The sequence below is a fragment of the Diabrotica undecimpunctata genome, chromosome 3 (genome assembly GCF_040954645.1).
Source record: "Diabrotica undecimpunctata isolate CICGRU chromosome 3, icDiaUnde3, whole genome shotgun sequence".
NCBI classification, from domain to species: domain Eukaryota; kingdom Metazoa; phylum Arthropoda; class Insecta; order Coleoptera; family Chrysomelidae; genus Diabrotica; species Diabrotica undecimpunctata.
Genome location: NC_092805.1, coordinates 66,593,290 through 66,614,263, shown reverse-complemented (window position 1 = coordinate 66,614,263; position 20,974 = coordinate 66,593,290). Strand labels below are relative to the sequence as shown.

The window sequence follows — 20,974 nt, the reverse complement described above, 5'->3', positions numbered from 1 at the left end:
ATAGCTCGTTATTTGTTTCTGCGGAATTTAAAGCTAGGTCCACCAACATTTTACCTCGTCCTCTAAATTCTGCTGAAACAAATTTTTTCATCAAGTAATTTGACAAAACAATAATCATTTTTATAGTTTTTAATAGAATATACATAATATAAATACCTATTTGGTGTGAAAAAAAAGTGACATAACCTTATTTTCGAGATAATCAATTTACAATAACTTCAGAACCAAAAATATTTACCTTGACACATAGGTACAAGGTAACAATTTGTATTTGTTTAGCCTTTTATATAAATTAGTAGAAAATATACTTACTAGTTGTTTCTGCAATAAACTAAACACATTCTATGAAAATACGAAAAAGTAAGGTTAGAAATAAAGTAAATTGACAGTTTACTACTTTTCGCGCCAACATAATAATATCTTAAAATGTTAAGTGAATGGGCCGTATCTGCCGAAAACCTTTTAGTTACGGCTTTTGTGTTAACATTTACAGTTGCGGTTTTTAAAGCTAACATTTTAGTAGAAAATTCAGAAACGGCTATTAATTTAAGCAGTATATATCCGGTTTTATTGCAGATACGGCTATGAAACTCAGGTAGATTTGTAGAAAAGATTACTAAATAACGCGTGGGATATGAAACTCGTTTTTAATAAAAATTGCAGTTACGCCCCTTTGAGTTAACACGGCAGTGTTAGTGTGACGTTTCGTTTGAAGCGTTTGAAGGCGAAAGTAATGCTATCTATCGATGATAAATATTACCGATGTTTGGTAATATTTATCATCGAAACTGTATGGAGATCTGGCGATTATACTACAAGGACAGAGATCCGCATATTCCAGTCAAATTTCATTTTTGTTCTACTCTACAGATGTGAAACCTGGAAAGTGACAAAAACCCTTACTGACCGAACAAAAAAAGATAGCACATCAAATAAAGTCCAGAAAGTAGGTTGGATTGGTCACACACTCATAAAAAATAATTCCAGTATTGCAAAGATTGCCCTAGAGTGGAATCCCCAAGGAAGAAGAAAAAGAGGTCGCCCAGCACAAACTTGGAGAAGATATATCATGGACGAGATAAGAGGTCAAGGAAAATCTTGGAATGAGGTAAAGGCCTTAGCGCAAAATTTTCACTGAAGCTCTATGCTCCACTTAGGAGTTCAAGAACCTTATATATAATAACAGACTAGTCTATAATATATTCTTTATAAAAAGTATCAATCTATTTTTCAGTTATGGTCTTGCAATGTATGGATATTTTTGAAAACAATTTTCAGAGTGTAAAGCAGGACATCCTGAGCACATCTTATAGAAGTAGATAGACGAAAAATTTTTAAATTTCAGTTGATTATCCTCCCATGGTTCCTGAAAATCAACATCTTCTGTAGCGGTTATATCTTCAGCGGAAGATATCCATACGATTCTAAAATTTCTTTAAGAAACATCTTATATTAAGACGAGTCTAAATCAACTTCATTTTCTATAATATTAGTATCCATATCCGAGTCGTCACCTAGGCGAGATAGTAGGACCTCTAATTCTACCTAAGTTAAATACTATCTTTTACTCATGTTGAAAATACTAACACTATCTTTATAAAATCAACAGAACTCCAAATAAACACTTCTCTCTAATTAAAATTGAAGCATGTGTACTCCGCTAGATTGCAGCAACTACAGAACGGTAACCCTAATATCCCATGCAAGCAAGGTTCTACTTCATGTAATACATGAAAGACTAAAAGCTTTTCTATTGCCTCAGATATCAGAAGAACAAGCGGGATTTGTCCCAGGAAAAGGCACAAGAGAACACATCCTTAATGTCAGACAGCTAATAGAAAAAACTCGTGAATTTAATACTCCTATGCTTATGTGCTTTGTGGATTACACAAAGGCCTTCGATAAAGTCAAATGCCAGCAGCTATGGTTCATAGCTGCTGTCATTTGACATCATAAAATAATAAGTGCACAGTAAAGGTAAACAACACCCATTCCGATCATTTGAGAACAGAGGCAGGTGTCAGGCAGGGATGCATAATCTCGCCAGCTCTGTTTAATATCTACAGCGAATACATTATGCGAAAGGTACTAGACGGATGGAAGGGCTGAATATCAGTAGGAGGTCAAAAAATCAATAACTTGAGATATGCAGATGACACTTTAATAATCGCGGCAAATCAAGAAGATTTTTTATTTATATAAGGTTGAATGCTCGAATAAATGAACTTTGATAAAATGAAAGGCAGATATCGAGCACACTTTTCTTAATTTATTCTTGCCCAAGTACTTTCGCTATCTAAAGCATCATCAGGGGCATCTGAAATAACCCAAAATCGTTTTTTTAAATGAAGAAGTTGATTAACTTCAATAAAAAAAGTCGAAGTTAATGGATGATAAAAGTTTTTTTGTTATTAACGTTTTAGACTTACTTCGTCAATTTTGAGCTATCCAACAAGTGCAGAATGTAATAAACAACATTAAACATAAAACTGTACAAACACTACACTAAACAAGGACAAACAGTTTAAAATTATTTAAAAATTGGTCGAAGCTACATTCTTGTCGGCAACAGGAGAGAGAATGGTATAAACGGAAATGTTAAGGTGACATGTGACATATGACAGCTTGTATGGACAGTCACAATCATGGAAGTGTGATCTGCACATATTAAAATTCTATGTAAGTAAGCATTGACCAAAGGTCCAACTGACACTACTATAGGAAATCAACTGATGAAATATGACATATAGAATATTTTAATTTAACTAGATTGCATAATCCAGATCTCACACTTACACCTGTCTATAATAAGTAGGTTGTTAGTTTGAGAGCAATTGAAGTGGACATAAAGTGTGAATGCAAGAAATAGACTAAACAATCTATTAGACAGTGGGTGGTTGACTACAATAAAATGGTCTACCAAGCACTATCAATACTGTAAAAAAGAGAAGAAATCTGACCATGAAATTAAAATACTAAAAATTATAACAAAATTGAAAGCAGTATATAAATAGGGTATAATTCAAGTAGTTCAGTTAAACCCCCAGTCAATGGGAGAACTATAAAACTAATATGTAAAAGCGTTACTAAAGACCAAATGACCAATAGTGGGAGATGTTGAAATATACAACTGTGGGGATGGCATATTTAAATTATGCAGAGACATGGAGAGTTTAATTAACGCCAACTATAGATCAATTGAACCTGAGCAAGCTAGTTTTGTAAATTGTTGTAGAATAAAATAGTAATGTTGATCAAAGTATGAAATTCTTAATTGATATACTCAGTGCAAGAAGTCTAAACAACCGAGCTGGGTCCACTACAAGGTGAAGCTGTAATAAAGTTTTTAAAAATAGGTTTAAACTTAGTACAATTTAAATTAATTTGAGTATTAAGACAATGAGAGTTTCCATTTGTTTCTTTTGTGATCTCCAAATCTTCAAATAAATCCAACTCCAAATAGTTTTTCTTTCTACTATTTGAGTTTAGCTCTATTTAGAAGCTTATGGATAATGTTGGGATCATAACCATTATTGAAAGCAATTTGCTTGAGAGTATTAAGTTCTAAATTAAAATTATCATTCGAAAGTGGAAATTTGAGCAACCTATGAATATAACTATTGAAAGCAGCCATTATATGTTGGGTTGGATGGTTGGATGTCTCATGTATAACATGATCCGTTTAGGTGGGTTTTCTGTAAATATTGTACTTAAGAGAATCTTTATTATGAGATATGGTCATATCCAAGAAGTTCAGCTTATTGTTAGATTCTTGTTCCAATGTAAAAGAGATATTAGGATGGAGGTTATTAAGATCATCCAAAATCTGTAAAGCGTCATCTTGGGTTCCTTGTATGAGAGCTATACAGTCATCAACGTATCTTGACCAAAGAACTATTTTGCTGTTGTTGTTAACAAATTTCTGTTCTACGCTGTCCAAAAAAATATCAGCTAGAAAAGGTGATAATGGAGATCCCATTGCTAAACCTGTTGGTTGTTTATATATTTTTTGATTAAATTGGAAGAAGTCCTGATCAAGACAGAATTTGAGCATAGTTAGCATGTTTGTCTTTTGCCAGTATGTTGCAACTGTTTAGAAGGTTGTGTATTAAAGGTAATGTTTCATCTCTTGGTACAGAAGTAAACAAATTGGAAACATCAAAAGAAACTAAATAAAAACTCTCTTCTATTTTAATGTTATTTACACGTTCTATTAGATCTAAAGAATTTGTAATTGAGAATTTAGGTTTAAAACTAGTAATGGAGAGTGAATTGTGTTATAAACAAACTCTGACAATATAGAAACTGGAGTGTTACAAAAACTTACAACAGGCCTTATGGGACAATTGTGTTTATGGATTTTAGGAAGTCCATATAACCTAGGTGTTATAGGATTAGATACAGTTAGCTTTCTGTTGTTATATTTAGTAATAGTATCATTAAACAATTTAACCATTGCTATTGTTTTATTAATAAAGCTGGTAAGTGGATTTTTTTCCAAAACTACAAAATTATTATCTGAAAGGAAAGATTCTACTTTCTCTATGTATTGAATTTGTTCTAAGATTACAACACAATTTCCCGTATCAGCCTTGCTGAGTACTAGAGAATCTCTATCGATTTTTAGTTTAATTGATTTTAGCAAATCCTTTTGTCTTTTAAAAGAATGGTGATTTCTATAAAAGTTACGTTTGTACTTACATTGCTGTTGTTGAAGTAAGCTAATGCAAGAATTTCTCAAATATTGTTCAATATCAGCATTGTTTGTCAAACCTTCTCTTAGAGTATCCAGCTCAATTGCAAATCCTCCCAGCACTGAGCCATTTATATACTGCTTTCAATTTTGTTTTAATTTTTAGTATTTTAATTTCATAGTCAGATTTCTTCTCTCTTTTTACAGTATTGATAGTGCTTGGTAGACCATTTTATTGTAGTCAACCACCCACTGTCTAATAGATTGTTTAGTCTATTTCTTGCATTCACACTGTATGTCCACTTCATTTGCTCTCAAACTATCAACTTACTTATTATAGACAGGTGTAAGTGTGAGATCTGGATTATGCAATCTAGTTAAATTAAAATATTCTATATGTCATATTTCATCAGTTGATTTCCTATAGTAATGTTAGTTGGACGTCAATGCTTACTTACATAGAACTTTAATATGTGCAGATCACACTTCCATGATTGTGACTGCCCATACAAGCTGTCATATGTCACCTTAACATTTCCGTTTATACCATTCTCTCTCTCGTGTTGCCGACAAGAATGTAGCTTCGACCAATTTTTAAATAATTTTAAACTGTTTGTCCTTGTTTAGTGTAGTGTTTGTACAGTTTTATGTTTAATGTTATGTTTATTACATTCTGCACTTGTTGGATAACTCAAAATTGACGAAGTAAGTCTAAAACGTTCATCATCAATCAGCCAATCCCGTCCACTGCTGGACATAGGCCTCCCTCAGTTCTTTCCAGTGTTCTCTACACTGGGCCGCTTGTAGCCAGTTTCCCGCTACTCTTTTTATGTCGTCGGTTCATCTAGTCGGTGGTCGTCCTCGGCTTCTTTTATAATTTCTGGGCCTCCATTCCATAATTCGTCTTGTCCATCGTCCATCTTGTGTTCTGGCTAAGTGTCCTGCCCAGTTCCACTTAAGTCTCGTGGTTCTTTCGATGACGTCTTGAACTCCTGATCTTTGCCTGATTTGTCGGTTTGTTATGTGGTCTCGGAGGCTCACATTCAGCATTGCACGTTCCATGGCTCGTTGTGTAACTCTTAGTTTATTCGCAGATTTCTGCGTTAGTGTTAAAGTCTCTGCTCCATAAGTTTGTACAGGCAAAACACATTGGTTATAAACTTTTCGCTTGAGACACATGGGAATTGAACTTTTTAGAATATGGCTTAGTTTGCCAAATGCTGCCCATGTCAGGCCTATTCGCCTCTGTATTTCATTTGTTTGATTGTCTCTGTTTATTTTGATCTCGTGTCCCAGATATTTGTAAGTGTCTGTTTGTTGTATGGTATTATTGTCGATGGTTATATTTCCACTCATTACGAGATTTGTCATAAGTTTAGTTTTCTCAAAGTTTATCTTTAATCCTGCTCTTTCAGACAGACTTTTAAGCGAATGTAGCATAGAAACCGTATCCTGTAAGTTATCTGCGATTAATACGACATCATCTGCAAACCTCAGATGATTTATTCTTTCTCCATCTATATTGATGCCCATATCTTGCCATTGGGTGTTCTTAAATATTGACTCTAGAGCTGCCGTGAACAATTTTGGTGAAATATTGTCTCCTTGTCTTACTCCTCGACCTAAGCTGAATTTTTCTGTGTCTTCGTGTAGTCGTATACTTGATGTAGCGTTTTTGTAGATGTTTTTGATTAGTGACGTGTACCTGTAATCTATTCGGCTTTGATTTAGGGCTTCCAGTACGGTTTCAAACTCTACAGTATCAAAAGCCTTCTCGTAATCGACAAATGCAAGAACCAGTGGTATGTTGTACTCGATGCATTTTTCAATTAAGATCTTTATGGTGTGCAAATGGTCATTTGTGCCATATCCTCTCCTAAAGCCTGCCTGTTCTTTGGGCTGATAGAAATCAAGTTTAGGTGTTAGTCTCTTTGTTAAGATTTTCATAAAGAGTTTATACATATGTGTCAAGAGGCTGATGGGTCTATAATTTTCTAATTTAGTAATATCACCTTTTTTGTGTAACAAGACTATCACTGCATTGTTCCAGTCTTTAGGAATCGTACCCGCATGTAAGCATTTATTAAACAGTTCGCTTACTGATTTTAATAGAATTTCTCCTAATGCTTTTATTGCCTTAATAACGAGTCCATCGTCACCAGGCGATCGATGGTTCTTCATTTCCTTTAAAGCTGATCTTACTTCTGACACAGTAATGGGTAAAAGTATTTCCGATCCCTGATTTATGAGAGTCTTTACTCGTGTCGGTAAATTTTCTTGTGATCTTTGGCTGGTATAGAGGTCTTTATAAAACTCTCTAGTTATTTTCAGAATGTTTTGTTTATCTGTTGTTGCCTTTCCGTCTTTATCTTCTAGCTTGTATATTTCTTTTTTACTTTGTGTGAGTTCTCTTTTCATTATCTTTAAACCTTTGTTCTTTTCTACTGTTTGAGTAATTACATTAGTATTATATCTTCTTATATCTCTTCTAATATCCGCTGAAATTCTTTTATTTAGTTTTCTATATTCTTCTTTGTTTCCCTTTTCTTTCTCGCTTAGGTTTCGTCGTATTTCCATGAGAGCTTTTGTGTCTTTGCTAATCTTTTCACTTTTGGTGTAATTTTTCTTGATTTGGTGAATTCCAAACTATGCGTTTGCCACTGTTTATCATCTTTGCTCTTTCTTTTTGTAGGTTTATCGTTATTCTAGCTCTTACTGGTCTATGGTCGCTTCCTACTGATAGTTTATTAAGTACAGTGACATCTTGAATAATTTGCTTTTTGTCTGTTATTATATAATCATATTCGCTCTTAGTTCTTCCATCTGGACTAACCCACGTCCATTTTCTACTCTGTTTCTTCTTAAAAAAAGGTGTTCATTGCATACAGTTTGTGTTGCAGTAGAAAGTTGGTAAGTATTTCGCCTCTTTCGTTTCTTACTCCGATTCCAAAATCTCCGATTGCTACTTCTTGTTCGTCCTTTTTCCTTCCGAGTTTCCCGTTAAAATCTCCCACTATCAGATTGTAATGGGCCGGTTCCTGCTTTTTTGCTCTTTCGATTTCCTCATAGAAGGCTTCAACAATCTCATCTTCGTAATCGCTGGTGGGGGCGTATACCTGGATTATTTTCAGATTGTATCTCTTATTTAGTCTTAGATTTATATACATAACTCTTGGGGAAATGCAGCCAATGCTCTGTATCATTTTCTGTAATTTTTTGTGTACTAATAAACCTACTCCTCCAGTTGTCGATTCTGTTTCCCCATTATAGTGGAATATGTTGCCTGATTTTAGTTTGACCTGATCTTCACCTCTTCTTTTGACTTCGCTAATTCCTATAATATCCCATTTCACATGTCTGAGTTCTTCCTCCAGTTCCGTCATTTTTTCATCTTTGGATAAAACGTCTAAAACGTTAATCACAAAAAAACTTTTATCATCCATTAACTTCGAGTTTTTTTATTGAAGTTTATCAACTTCTTCATTTAAAAAAACGTTTTTGGGTTATTTCAGATGCCCCTGATGATGCTTTATATAGCGAAAATACTTGGGCAAGAATAAATTAAGAAAACTGTGCTCTATATCTGCCTTTCATTTTATCAAAGTAAATCAAGAAGAAATGGAAGACATAATGAAACATCTGGAGGAAAAAAGCAAAAGATATGGACTACAGCTAAATAGGAGTAAGACAAAGATCATGATAGTAGACAGAGCTCGGAATAATCTTCAACACATTAAAGAAATTGGGGGCTTTGAAGTAGTAAATAGTTTCATATACCTGGGGTCCCTAATAACAAATGACGGAGGGTGTGACAGAGGGATACGTAGAAGGTTGACTATTGCTAGAACAGCTATGACGAAACTGGTAGCAATTTGGCAAAATTCTAGCATAACAATACACACAAAGTAATTACTATTTAAATGGGAATAAGCCACAATTAAAGGTTAAAGTACGTTTATTGACGTTTCAATTTCCACTTCGGAAATCGTTCTCAAAATACAAACATTAGTAAATTAAACAAATTTAGTTTTTTTTATTTAAAAAAAAATTGTTTAATTTACTAATGTTTGTATTTTGAGAACGATTTCCGAAGTGGAAATTGAAACGTCAATAAACGTACTTTAACCTTTAATTGTGGCTTATTCCCATTTAAATAGTAATTAGTTTAAAATGCCACAAGAAAATAGCTTCAGAACAATACACACAAAACTAAGGCTGATAAGGGCGCTCATTTTTCCCATAGCGACATATGCATCCGAAAAGTGGAACTTAAAGAAAGCGGATAAAAATAAACTGGACGCTTTTGAAATGTGGGTATACCGCCGCATGTTGAGAATATCCTGGATTGATCATCGCACTAACGTATCGATATTGGAACAACTTCAAGTAAAGAATAGATTGCTTAAACAAGTACAACAGAGATATTTGCAGTATTTTGGACACATTGCTAGAAGAACAGGTACGATGAAAAAACTGATAGTCGAGGGTAGAGTTTAAGGTAAGAGACCTAGGGGAATATCTCCAAGCCGTTGGGTAAATCAAACAAAAATACTGATTAACCAAGGGTTACATGAAGCCGAACAACTAGCCCAGGACAGAGAAGGATGGAGAGAAATGGTGAAAAAACTGTAAAGACCTGATGGTGTCACCACATCCGATAAGGGATTAGGATTGAGGAGGAGGAGGTACTACGCGCAAGGTCAAACATAAATGCATTTCAAATGATTACCAGTACCAGGATTTGCCGGAAAACCGTTATGGGTGATTCTCAACCGAAATCTACCGAACAATTCAAATATTGCTTTAAAATTTTCATTTATTGAATGGTTAACGAGTTAAAGACTTTATATTTACGGCATACTAGAGAAGCCAATGACTAAATCCCTGTTTTACGATTTTCATGTATAATATGTCAGGCGACCTGTCGGCAGAATTGTTAGTAAATTTATACGAGTTGTATCATGGCATGTAGGTATTTCATAACAACGACCGCAAAAGGCTAGGTTGTAAATTTGTAAAAAAATTGTAATATATTAAATTAAATATTTAAATAATAAATATTTGCTTTATTTTATATTTGCTTATATTGAATTTTACTTTTAATGTTTTGTCTCCAATTCTCCTTAGTTTTTCTTGTTTTGCTTTTCCTTATTAAATTGCATTATTTTGTAGATAGTTATTTAATATAATAATGTTATTTAAAATTACCTTTTAAGTGCCTAAGGATATAGACAGTCATCCGAAATGGAACTTGCTTCCTAAAGAGTGTGGTCGAGCCAGAGAGACGCAGTTTAGGATTTTCGGTGGCCAGGATGCAGAACTTGGGCAATTTCCATGGCTGGTACGAATAAAAGCGTACTCAGGATCATTGGGTGGTTATAACTGTGGTGGAGGATTGATAAGTACTAGACATGTTTTAACCGCAGCACATTGTGGTGAAAACGTAACGATGTGAGTAAGATATTATGCTACTAAGCTAATAACGAGTTTTTTTGCACATTTTTAAACTATATTATTACATCTTATGTATAATTATATTTAAAATATTTAATATAATGCGAAAGACAAATAAGATTTAATTTCAATACAGAGCAGCATCATTCCCTTATACGTGTTTTATCCTTTTGAAATTCTCAGAGAGAACTTGTGGTAAGCTTTCTGAATGAAACAAAATATTTTTTTTATATTCAGCAAAATGCTAAATCTGTGCTTTCTACAATTTGCAAAGCAAACAAACGATACATTAACTTACAAGTGGAATCTAAATTTTTCGTACCATAACACGTCACTTTATCTATACAAAGGGTTTCTGTCTAGATAGTCAGTTCATTTATCGTCTGTTGGCATTTGCAAATTGTCGATAGCAAAGAATTTTCATTTTTTTGAATCGATTTCAAACTTAAGATATCTTCGGATTTCTATTAATATTTAATATTGTCCTGTAATAGATATTATAGAAATATGACAAAAACTAAACGAATAACTTCATACCCAATATATCCGCCTGTTTTATCTATTGAATTCACAATAAAAACAGAACAGAATCAATCCATAAATTAAACCTACCCATACTGACACGACTATATACACTTCATCATCCCATCCTACGCAACATAAATTCACTGCGTACCATAACATCTTACACAGATTAATAGAAATTCCCATGTCAAAAAATAACTTCGAGATAGAACGGAATAAGCAAATAGCAGTAAACAATGGGTACAACGAACACACAATAAATAAAATTTTAAATCAAAAACTACATAAGAAAGCCCCGAAATTAGTATTTCCACTAACAGAGTAAAAATCCAGTACATTCTGCTCGATTACATATACTGGCAAGATATCAACAAAAATAGCCCAACACATAAAAAGAAACGAATAACACCAGCTTTAAGAACAAACAACAACTTAGGCTAATATATTAAGAACAACAAAAGCCAAAAGAAACAGCAATTAGACATCGGTGTATACAAACTAAAATGTGACGACTGCCACAAAAACTTACATCAGTCAAACTGGTAGAACTTTTATCAAACATATAGTAGAACATAAAAGGGCTTTCAATGCAAAACAGACTCTACGTATGCACTTCACCTTCTAGACCATAATCATTCTTTTAATGACGAATTTTAAATTCTTCTCATTCAAAATAAAGGCCTTAAACTATCTTTATTAGAATCTATGGAAATCAACAAATTATAAAATACAGACATAATTCTGAATGATCAACTTAAGACAAACAGATCTCCCCTCCTCAACTACTTATTCAGTTAAAGACTATATTAAGTGTAGACACATACTAAAAATAGATCACTTGAGAAAGGCACTCTGGCCGAAACAGCTGTAGTGACGAAAATTTAAAATAAATTTTGTGAAAGTGTTGAAAACAAAAGTTTTCAAGTTTTCAGTGTTTTATTGTTAGATCAAATAAATTTCCATCACTTTGTTATTTCCTTGTCGTGAATTTTTAAATAGTGTAAAACCACCTAATAGTTCAGACATAAAATATAATTGTGCATATGTATAATATATAATTAATTACTGTTTTAATAGGAATAAGCCAGAATTAAAGTTTAACATAAATTTATTGATTTAACATTTAACATTAATAATTTAAATAAATTTTGTTTTTTCTTAAATGATGAAAAATTCTTCTAATATTTAAATTTAACTGACTCATTTATATTAACAATTCAGACATATATTATGCATTGTAAAGTATACTCTAAAATTATATTGCCAATATTGCTGAGTTGCGTTCCTGATACGACTTTATTGTAAGATAGTTCATTCGATTACATGAAATCAACTTTAACTTGAGAATATCCGTCAGAAAAATATAGTTTTTTTAGAAAGTTTTGACATAAATAGTTTATTTACAAATGTACCATTAGATAAGACTTTGAATATAATCACGACAAAATTAGAAAGTGGCGATATATTGGTAATTAGAACAAGACTAAATATATCAGCTATAATAGAATTATTGACATTATGTAGTGATAATACCTATTTTCAACTAAATAATGAATTCTATCAACAAAAATTTGAGTCTAGCAACGGGCTCTAGTTGATCTCCATTATTAGCTGATATATTTATGGAAGATTTTGAAACAAATATTATTTCTAAACAAAATTTAAAACCCACAGTATGGTGAAGATATGTAGATGATGTATTCTCAATATGGCCTCATGAATCAGAGGTGTCGGACACATCCCTAAATGATATATTAAAAAAGGGAATCATTAGATACTTAACCGATAGAGCCAAAAGTACCTGTTCTAACAAAAATTCGTTCTTAGAGGAAAAACATATTTGTTAACATCTGTTTTATTAAAAGATATCGTTTATAAATAAGGAATTTTTAACAGTCGACCGAATAGAACAGAACAACTTAGAACGAGATCCTACAGCATACACAAGGAATAATACGAGGAAACTACCAATACCATACATAAAAGGATTATCAGAAAAACTGAAAAAAAAAACAAAATAAATTCAACATTTCAACAACATTTAAAACAACAAACGCATTGAGATCTACTTTATCTAAAACTAAACCTGACAATAAACAAAAAGGAGCAAAGAATTGTATTTATAAAATACCTTGTGAATGCGATCAGTTTTATTTAGGTGAAACATCAAGTCCATTAAATATGTAGAATAAATGAACATCGATCTTTTATTAAAAATTGAGAATTTGATAGATCCCAAACATGTAAACACTCGTGGGAAAATGAACATAGCATTCGAAGGAGCAATTCTAGTATAGTCCTAAAAGAAACAGATAATAAAAAGAAAAAAATCAAAAAAGCGGCTCTAATTGTGCTAAATAAGACCAATTATGTCGCATATTTCTCGGCAGAATGCAATCGGATCTGGTTACCCATTTTAAAAGAGGAAGTTAATAAAAGAAAAATACCACTATTATTAAGTCAATAATATATCGGGGATACATCATTTATGCTTTCTAAATAACATACATATAAACACCTATCCCAGAGGAACACAGTAAAACGCTGAAGTAATAGGTGTTGAAAAAGAGAAGACAGTCAAGATTTGATTTTACGTACAGGGCGCCTGCGCATCCGCTCATACGTGTTTCGGCCTAATAGGCCTCAACAGAACGGATTTCGCAGTCGCTCTGAACGTGAAAATATATCTTTTCTCTCTTAAGAAGCAACTCTAACATGGCTTCGTATAGACGCAAATAGCGACATCTGATAATAAAATCCGTAAACTAATTATCGAAACCAAATTCAGAATTTCGCTTTAATCTGTACCTTCTAATAATTGCAAGGAAAAACAGACGTTGATAAAGTTGTTATTAGAGACATGGGGAATCTAAAAATTTTATTCCACAACATATCTCCTCAACTATCCAAAATTCTTAGCGAAGTGGTTTCTAGTACTCGTACAGAGTATATTGGAATAAAAAGAAAACGACAGTCAAAATTTGATTTCACGTACAGGGCGCCCGCGCAACATCATCATCAATGGCGCTACAACTCTTCGTGAGTCTTTGCCGCGTTTACTATTGCCTTCCGTATACGTATACTATACGTATTTTGGCCTAACAGGCTTCATCGGAACGGCTTTCGCAGTGACGCAGTGATAAGGCCTATTAGGCCGAAATACGTATAAGCGGATGCGCAAGCGCCCTGTACGTGAAATCAAATCTTGACTGCCTTTTCCTTTTTATTCCGATATACTCTGTACGAGTACTAGAAACCAATTCGCTAAGAATTTTGCTTAGTTGAGGAGATCTGTTGTGGAATGCAATTTTTAGATTCCCCATGTTTCTAATAACATCTTTATCAACGTCTGTTTTGCCTTGCAATTCTTAGAAGGTACAGATTAAAGCGAAATTCTGAATTTGGTTTCGAAAATTAGTTTACGGATTTTAATAGGTGTTGAATTTACAGCATTCCGTGCCGAAGAGCGCCCGATCATGTAAGTAAAATTTGTTTTCAATTTTATGTTTTCATTACATTGTATTTAGTCAAAATGTTTTTTGATAAAAGGTAGTCTAAGATCTTAGGGATAGTTGTAATAAAGTATTAATTGTAAGAAAAAAATTCTAGGTATAAAAATTCTAAGAAATATTTGACGGTCACATAGTTCAATGTCGAGCATCATCATCAACCTGTATGCGTCCACTGCTGGACATAGGTCTCCCTCAGCTCTTTCCATCTGTCTCTGTCTTGTGCGGCTTGCATCTAGTTATTGCTAACACGCTTCAGGTCGTCAGTTCATCTAGTTGGTGGGCGTCCTCTGCTCCGTATTGCTTCTTGCCTTGGTCTTCACTCTAAAATTACGTTTTGTCCATTGGTTGTCTGATAATCTGGCGACGGGTCCTGCCCAATTCCATTTTAACGACGCGATTTTTTCGATAGCGTCTGTTGTTTTTGTTCTACGACGTATTTCTTCGTTTGGGATTCGGTCTCCTAAAGAGACACCCAATATCTGGCGCTCCATAGCCATCTGAGTCACGCGAATCTTATTAACTACCTTTTTTGTGGGTGTTAATGTTTCCGCTCCATAAGTGAGTACAGATAACACACATTGATTAAAGATTTTCCTTTTGAAGCATATAGGTAGGTCCGATTTAAATACATAGTTTAATTTATCAAACGCTGCCCAGGCTAATCCTATGCGACGTGGAAGCTCACATGTCTGGTTATCTCAGCCCAAGCTAATTTCATGTTCTAGGTACTTATACGATGTAGTCTACATAATATCCCTTCTATAAACAGCAATATTCCGATTTATCACCAGATTAGTCGTTATTTGCGTCTTGTTAATATTAATCTTTAGTCCGAGCTCAAAGGAAGCGAGTTATAATTTTTCAAACATTATTATCGCATCATCCATACGATCGGCTATAAGGACGATGTCATCTGCAAGTCTCAAATGACTGAGCTACTCTCCATTTATGTTGATATCATGCTCGTTTAGTGCCCATGTGGTTTCTTACAAGTATGTTCTAAAAGCGTCGTGAATAGCTTTGGAGAGACTGTGTCTCCTTGCCGTACTCCTCGCTGTATACAGAATTTATTTGTTTGTTGTTCAGATAGTCTTACGCTAATTGTGGTAGCTGTACTTTTAACATTTTCTGATGGCTTATGGTATCGAATGCTTTCTCGTAGTCAAGCATACAGTGGACTTAAGCGATTAAATGAAAGTTGAGGTTAAAGAAATTATATAAGGGCGAACTATAGGGAGACGAAAATTTCCAAATTCGGGATTGTATGGAAATCCAAGAGTTTGATTATTTATTTATTCTACATTGCCAAAGATGACAAAGTGGCATAACATTAATACTACCACCTGCAAAAATTATGTAGGTTCTTACTTAAGGGAAAAAATAGGAATATTAAGAAAATATATTCTTTTCTAGAAATACGATTTACTATGTTGTAAAATAATATTTTATTTTTATACTTATTTAAATAAATGATCTGATTAAACTATCTCAAGTTTATAATTATTTAGAACTTTTTATTAAGAATAAATATGTATCTTTTAAATTTAATTTACTGGCTTTTCTGCTTGCGTCATAAAGTGCTGCCGCGCGCCCGCTTACGTGATTTTTAAAAGTGCGCCCGTCCGAGGGTTAAATAGTATATAGCTGCATTTATTGTGTTTATTACAAACGTCTTTTATTGTTTCTATTTATGTTGAAAACTTTACATTTATTTATTTATTTCTTTCATTTATTTATTGTAAGTTTTATATTTTCCAAATTGTATATAAACAAACACGTGGTTTTTTTCGTCGCTGTAAAGTCGCTTGTGTTTTACACTCTTTGTAAAGTTTGCATTATTTAAGAAAACTGTGTATTTTTAAATTTTCATTAAGAAATATTAAGAGCTTGTTTAATTATATGTCCATGGAATATTTTTAGAAAAAGTGTTCGAATTGGAGAGTATGATTTACGAACTTATTTGGATTGTGATGATTTTGGATGTGCACCTCCCTATCAAGACATTGACATTTTATGGTATAAAGGCCACCCAGACTGGAATATAAAAACCTTACAGAATGATGTCGCACTAATCAAACTTAAAAACGAAGCTGTTCTTAATGGTAAGTATCAGAAATCAAGATTCTCGCTCTACGTATTTATCCAGATTATTGTGTTTCTCACCTATCTCCTAGGATAAATTTAAAAGAAATTACAGATAAAGAGAAAGTTTGTTCGTCTTAGAATATTACTGCAAGAATATTATAAAAGCCCAATACTCGAAGTTAGTCTGATGGTAAAATTTTAGGTTTTAATGTATTTAGACATTTTTCTATAAAATACCTTTTTTGTGTAAAATTAATAATAAAAGATTTATCAATTATTATGATAAATAAAAGTGATGTAGGGTATCGGAAATTTGGGAAAATTTTGCAAAAAATTTTTTCTCAGTTAGAAGGATGTAATTGTATATTAAAACATAGTTTTTAATTCCAAATAACTTTTCATAATAACAATTTTTGATATTGTGAAACATAAAGGTACATTACTCTTAAACGATAGAGAACGAACGATAAAGAACTTTAAAATATAGAACACAACAAACACAACAGACATATAACCACTATAAACGAATCAGAAATGAAACTAATACTTGGGTTAGACAAATAAAAAGGGAACACTAGCAGCTTCTCAAAAGAGATGAAACACGACTTCTACGGAATACAAAAAGAAATATGGAGAATGATCAAAGAACAACGAAAAGAGATGAACGAACTAATAAAAACGAAATACACTCAGGAGGAAACATGGGTACACTACTATCGATCCCTATTTGCTAAATGTGACGATAATGAACCACCAAGATTAGAGGTGACGACAAACGAAGAAATAACTATAGAGGAGGAAGAGGTAAAGGAAGCATTAAGGAAATTAAAAAATTGAAAATCACCAGGGGAGGACAGAATACCGAACGAACTTCCAAAGTACGGAGGACCAGATCTGACCAAACAACTATTAAAACTAATCTAAAAAATAATAGAACAAAACAGAATTCCTCAAGAATGGAGATCAAGCATCCTAATACCTCTCTTCAAAAAGGGAGACAAATCGGACCCGGAAAATTACAGAGGAATTAATTTATTAAACATAACAATAAAATTAACAACCAACGTGATGAATAAACTGAATAAAATTATAACACTAGCAAACGAACAACAAGGTTTTATTTAATTAATAACATGCACCGGCGCTACATTTATAATGAGGCAAGTGCAAGAGAAATCATTAAAATACAACAAACCGGTATATCTGTTTCGTGAATCTTAAGAAGGCATTTGACCATGTCAAATTAAAGAACGTTATCCACTTATTGTACGTAAGAGAGATACCTATAGGAATAATCAAAACGATCGAAAATATCTACCAAAACAACACAACTTTTTTTCATAAATTTAATAATAAAAAAGATTCCCTATGACGCCGACTAAATTGGACACACTGTATATACTATATATAGTCTTTTTTTTCTCCTTCGTAAGGATGTAGTGGCGTTATGTAATTCGTTTGACTATTTCTGTCCAATTATCTCTTTCGTGTGCATGTTATTTTGCTTCAAGAATAAGTAACCAGCCATGTCCTTTATTTGGTCCAACTATCGTACCATCGTACTGGAGATCTTGCTCTAGATCTTTTACCCGCTACGTTACCTTCAACTATCATTCGCTCTATGCCTTCTCTTCTTCTACTTATATGTCAAAAATATCTCAGTATGTTTTGGTTTATACTTGTGATGACTCTAGTTTTTATGTTAAGTTCTGCTAGAATTGAGTTATTTGTGCGATAGGGGGTCCATGATATGCACAACATTCTACGGTAGATCCACATTTCAAATGCCATTATACGCTTTGAATCAGCTTTTTTATTGTCCACGTTTCTGAAGCATAGGTGGCGATAGGAAATATCAATGCTCGAACAAGGCGTAATTTTATGTTTTTTGAGATGACAGTGTTCTTCCAAATTTTTGTGAGTTTGGCTGTTGCCGATCTGGCCATTGTGATGCGTCGACGGATCTCGTCTTCGCATTCTTCACTATTAGTAATAACGGAGCCTAAGAAATTAAATGGCCTGACCACTTCGTAACCTGCCATGTTTCTTATCTCTGCTTGGTTGTTTCTGATTCTATCGATAATGATCACTTTGGTTTTCTGCAAATTTATTTTTAAACCATATTCCGTACTCACCATGTCTAGCCTATTCATAATTCTTTTCAGTTCTTCTGGTGATGACCCCAATATAACAGTGTTATCAGCCTAACGTAGGCTTTTGATTTTTCTTCCTCCTATCGTTGCTCCACCTTGCCATTCCTCAAAACCTTGACGCATAATAGGTTCACTATATTGAATAGAATAGGAAATATTATGCATGCTGTCTAACTCCAGATTTAAAATTTTTCGAAACCTCATTATTAACTCTTACATTAGCAGCATTATTTAAATATAGTTTTTGTCATAAATAGACTAGATGTTCTGGCGTACCCATTTCTCTAAGTATATGCCACATTGTATCCCATGTCACAGTATCGAAGGCCTGGGTCGTCCTCTGCTTCTTGTGCCCTGTGGTTCTGAAAATGTTAATCTCTTCGTGTATTCGTGATCTGACATCCTAGCAATGTGTCCAGCCCATCTGGATCGATGTATAACTGATATAGTTGAAAGTTGTATCTTCGACGCTATAGCCCATTTCCATTTACGGCCCCAAAAATCTTTTGGAAAGAAAGAGAAAAAAGAAAATAGAATTTTTCTCTCAAAAATACTAAGATACCGATGGCAAACTGAAGGAGCCGTTCATCTCGTTCATTTCGCTTGCCTAAGTCATGCTCACCTATCGTTCTTTTTAAATGGTCATCTACTTTAGTTTTTCCTATTTTTGCATTCCAATCTCCCATTATTATCATTGGCTCTTTTTTAGGAATGTTAAAGGTGATTTCATGTATCAGGTAGTATGGTTCTTCTACTGTATCTTATGTGGATGTTAGTATATATATATATATATATATATATATATATATATATATATATATATATATATATATATATATATATATATATCTGTATAATATGCATTTTGGCTGGTTTAGCGTTTAAAGTTATTTTGATCATTTGATCATTTACTGGAGGGATTTATGTGCATATTTTGCCCAACTTTTTTAAATTATAATTGCTACGCCTTTTTGTCCTGATTTTTTAGCTTCTGACATGAAAACATTGTAGTGAGTGGCCTCCCAGTGTCCTTGGCCTTTCCAGTGTGTCTTAGATATCCCAGAGATATCTATATTCTTTTTGATCAGTTCTTTTTCTAATATATACAATTTACCTAGCACGCAAAATTCGATGTTGCGATGCGTTGTTTTTTGCGTAATGTTAAGTTTTACCTTCCAGTATTTCATTTCGCAGATATTGCCTGGTGGTCCACAATCATCTGCCCGGTCGCCCGTTATTTCACACCATTCGACCCCGGATCGATATGGCGCCGGTTGCTAGCCGGATTGCAGAGCACAAAATTTTCTTGCTTAGTAGTCATTTCATAACGCTCTCTGAGAAGATAATCAGGTGGTTTCCCGTTGCCTGCCTGATCGCAGTCTAACAGCCGGTTAAACTAAGGTGTAGTCGTCGCCTGTGAGTAATTTGCACTAGACCGGTATGGATCGTACAGCCCCAGTGCAATAATGACATACCTGCTGCCCTATGTCATGCCCTGAGTTGATCCGTGGGTACTTATTTGGTTAGACCTTATTCTTACCTGTCCTGCATATATACAGAAACGTTCCCTATCAGCCATTAAAAGTCCTGGCCATCAGAGAGGATGTCAAAAGCTAGGTGCAGTGATAATCGACACGGTTCAACCCGCAAGCTTGTTAAGTTTAATATTAATTATTAATATTAGCTTTAGGTTTATTATATATATATATATATATATATATATATATATATATATATATATATATATATATATATATATATATATATATATATATATGTTCGGAAAGATTTCCGCGGTTATTACAATTAAACCTAGAGCTAAGATTATTACTATTATAAAAATTAATATTAAACTCACCAGTCTTCCGGGTTGAACCGCGTCGATATCCATTGGTTCGTGAACATTTATGTATAAAAATTTACAACTGGGTACTATTTAATATTAGGAATTATAATTTGATGCATACTTTAATGTAGCTGCTAGAGGGCGCCACATATGTCACATATGTGGCATTAATTTGCACTTAACTTTTTTGCTCTTTAAGTTACCGGTATTTGTAATAAAACATAATAAAGATACATTATTTTAACAAAAAAAGGTATACTTGTTAATAATTTCAAAACTCAACAGTTTTCGAGATAATTGCATTTTAAAAATCAACTGCATAATTCTGATTTAACGCAATTACTCCAGGCAACGAAAGAAAATTAGAGAAAAACATCAATACTTCTCAATTTTTGTATAAACTATCTTTAATAAAGTTATTAGTTAACGAAATATTAAATAATATAAATATATCACCAGGATAATTAATAATAGGATTTCACAAAATAATAGAATAATTGGATTTTACATCAAAAATTTTACTTTTTGTATTAAATTAAAGTCATAATCAAAACATTTTATTTACAAACCAAATTAAGAAATAGTTAAAATAAATAACATTAAACTTTTGTCAAAGTAAGTGTTCGATATGTCCACCATTTTCGTTACCACGACACGCATTTTAGACATGAATTTTAAATAAACGTATGGTTTGGAACCATTTGTA

General features: G+C 33.2%; 1 protein-coding gene across 1 annotated transcript in view; it reads left to right on the top strand.

Moving 5' to 3' along the window:
• Positions 1-20,974, top strand: part of LOC140436875 (phenoloxidase-activating factor 3-like) — a 58,197-nt gene that overhangs the window by 23,321 nt on the left and 13,902 nt on the right. The window contains exons 2-3 of the mRNA XM_072526034.1: positions 9,910-10,144; positions 16,105-16,286. Coding sequence (XP_072382135.1) covers positions 9,910-10,144; positions 16,105-16,286 — 417 coding nt within the window. The remainder of the gene's footprint in view (positions 1-9,909; positions 10,145-16,104; positions 16,287-20,974) is intronic.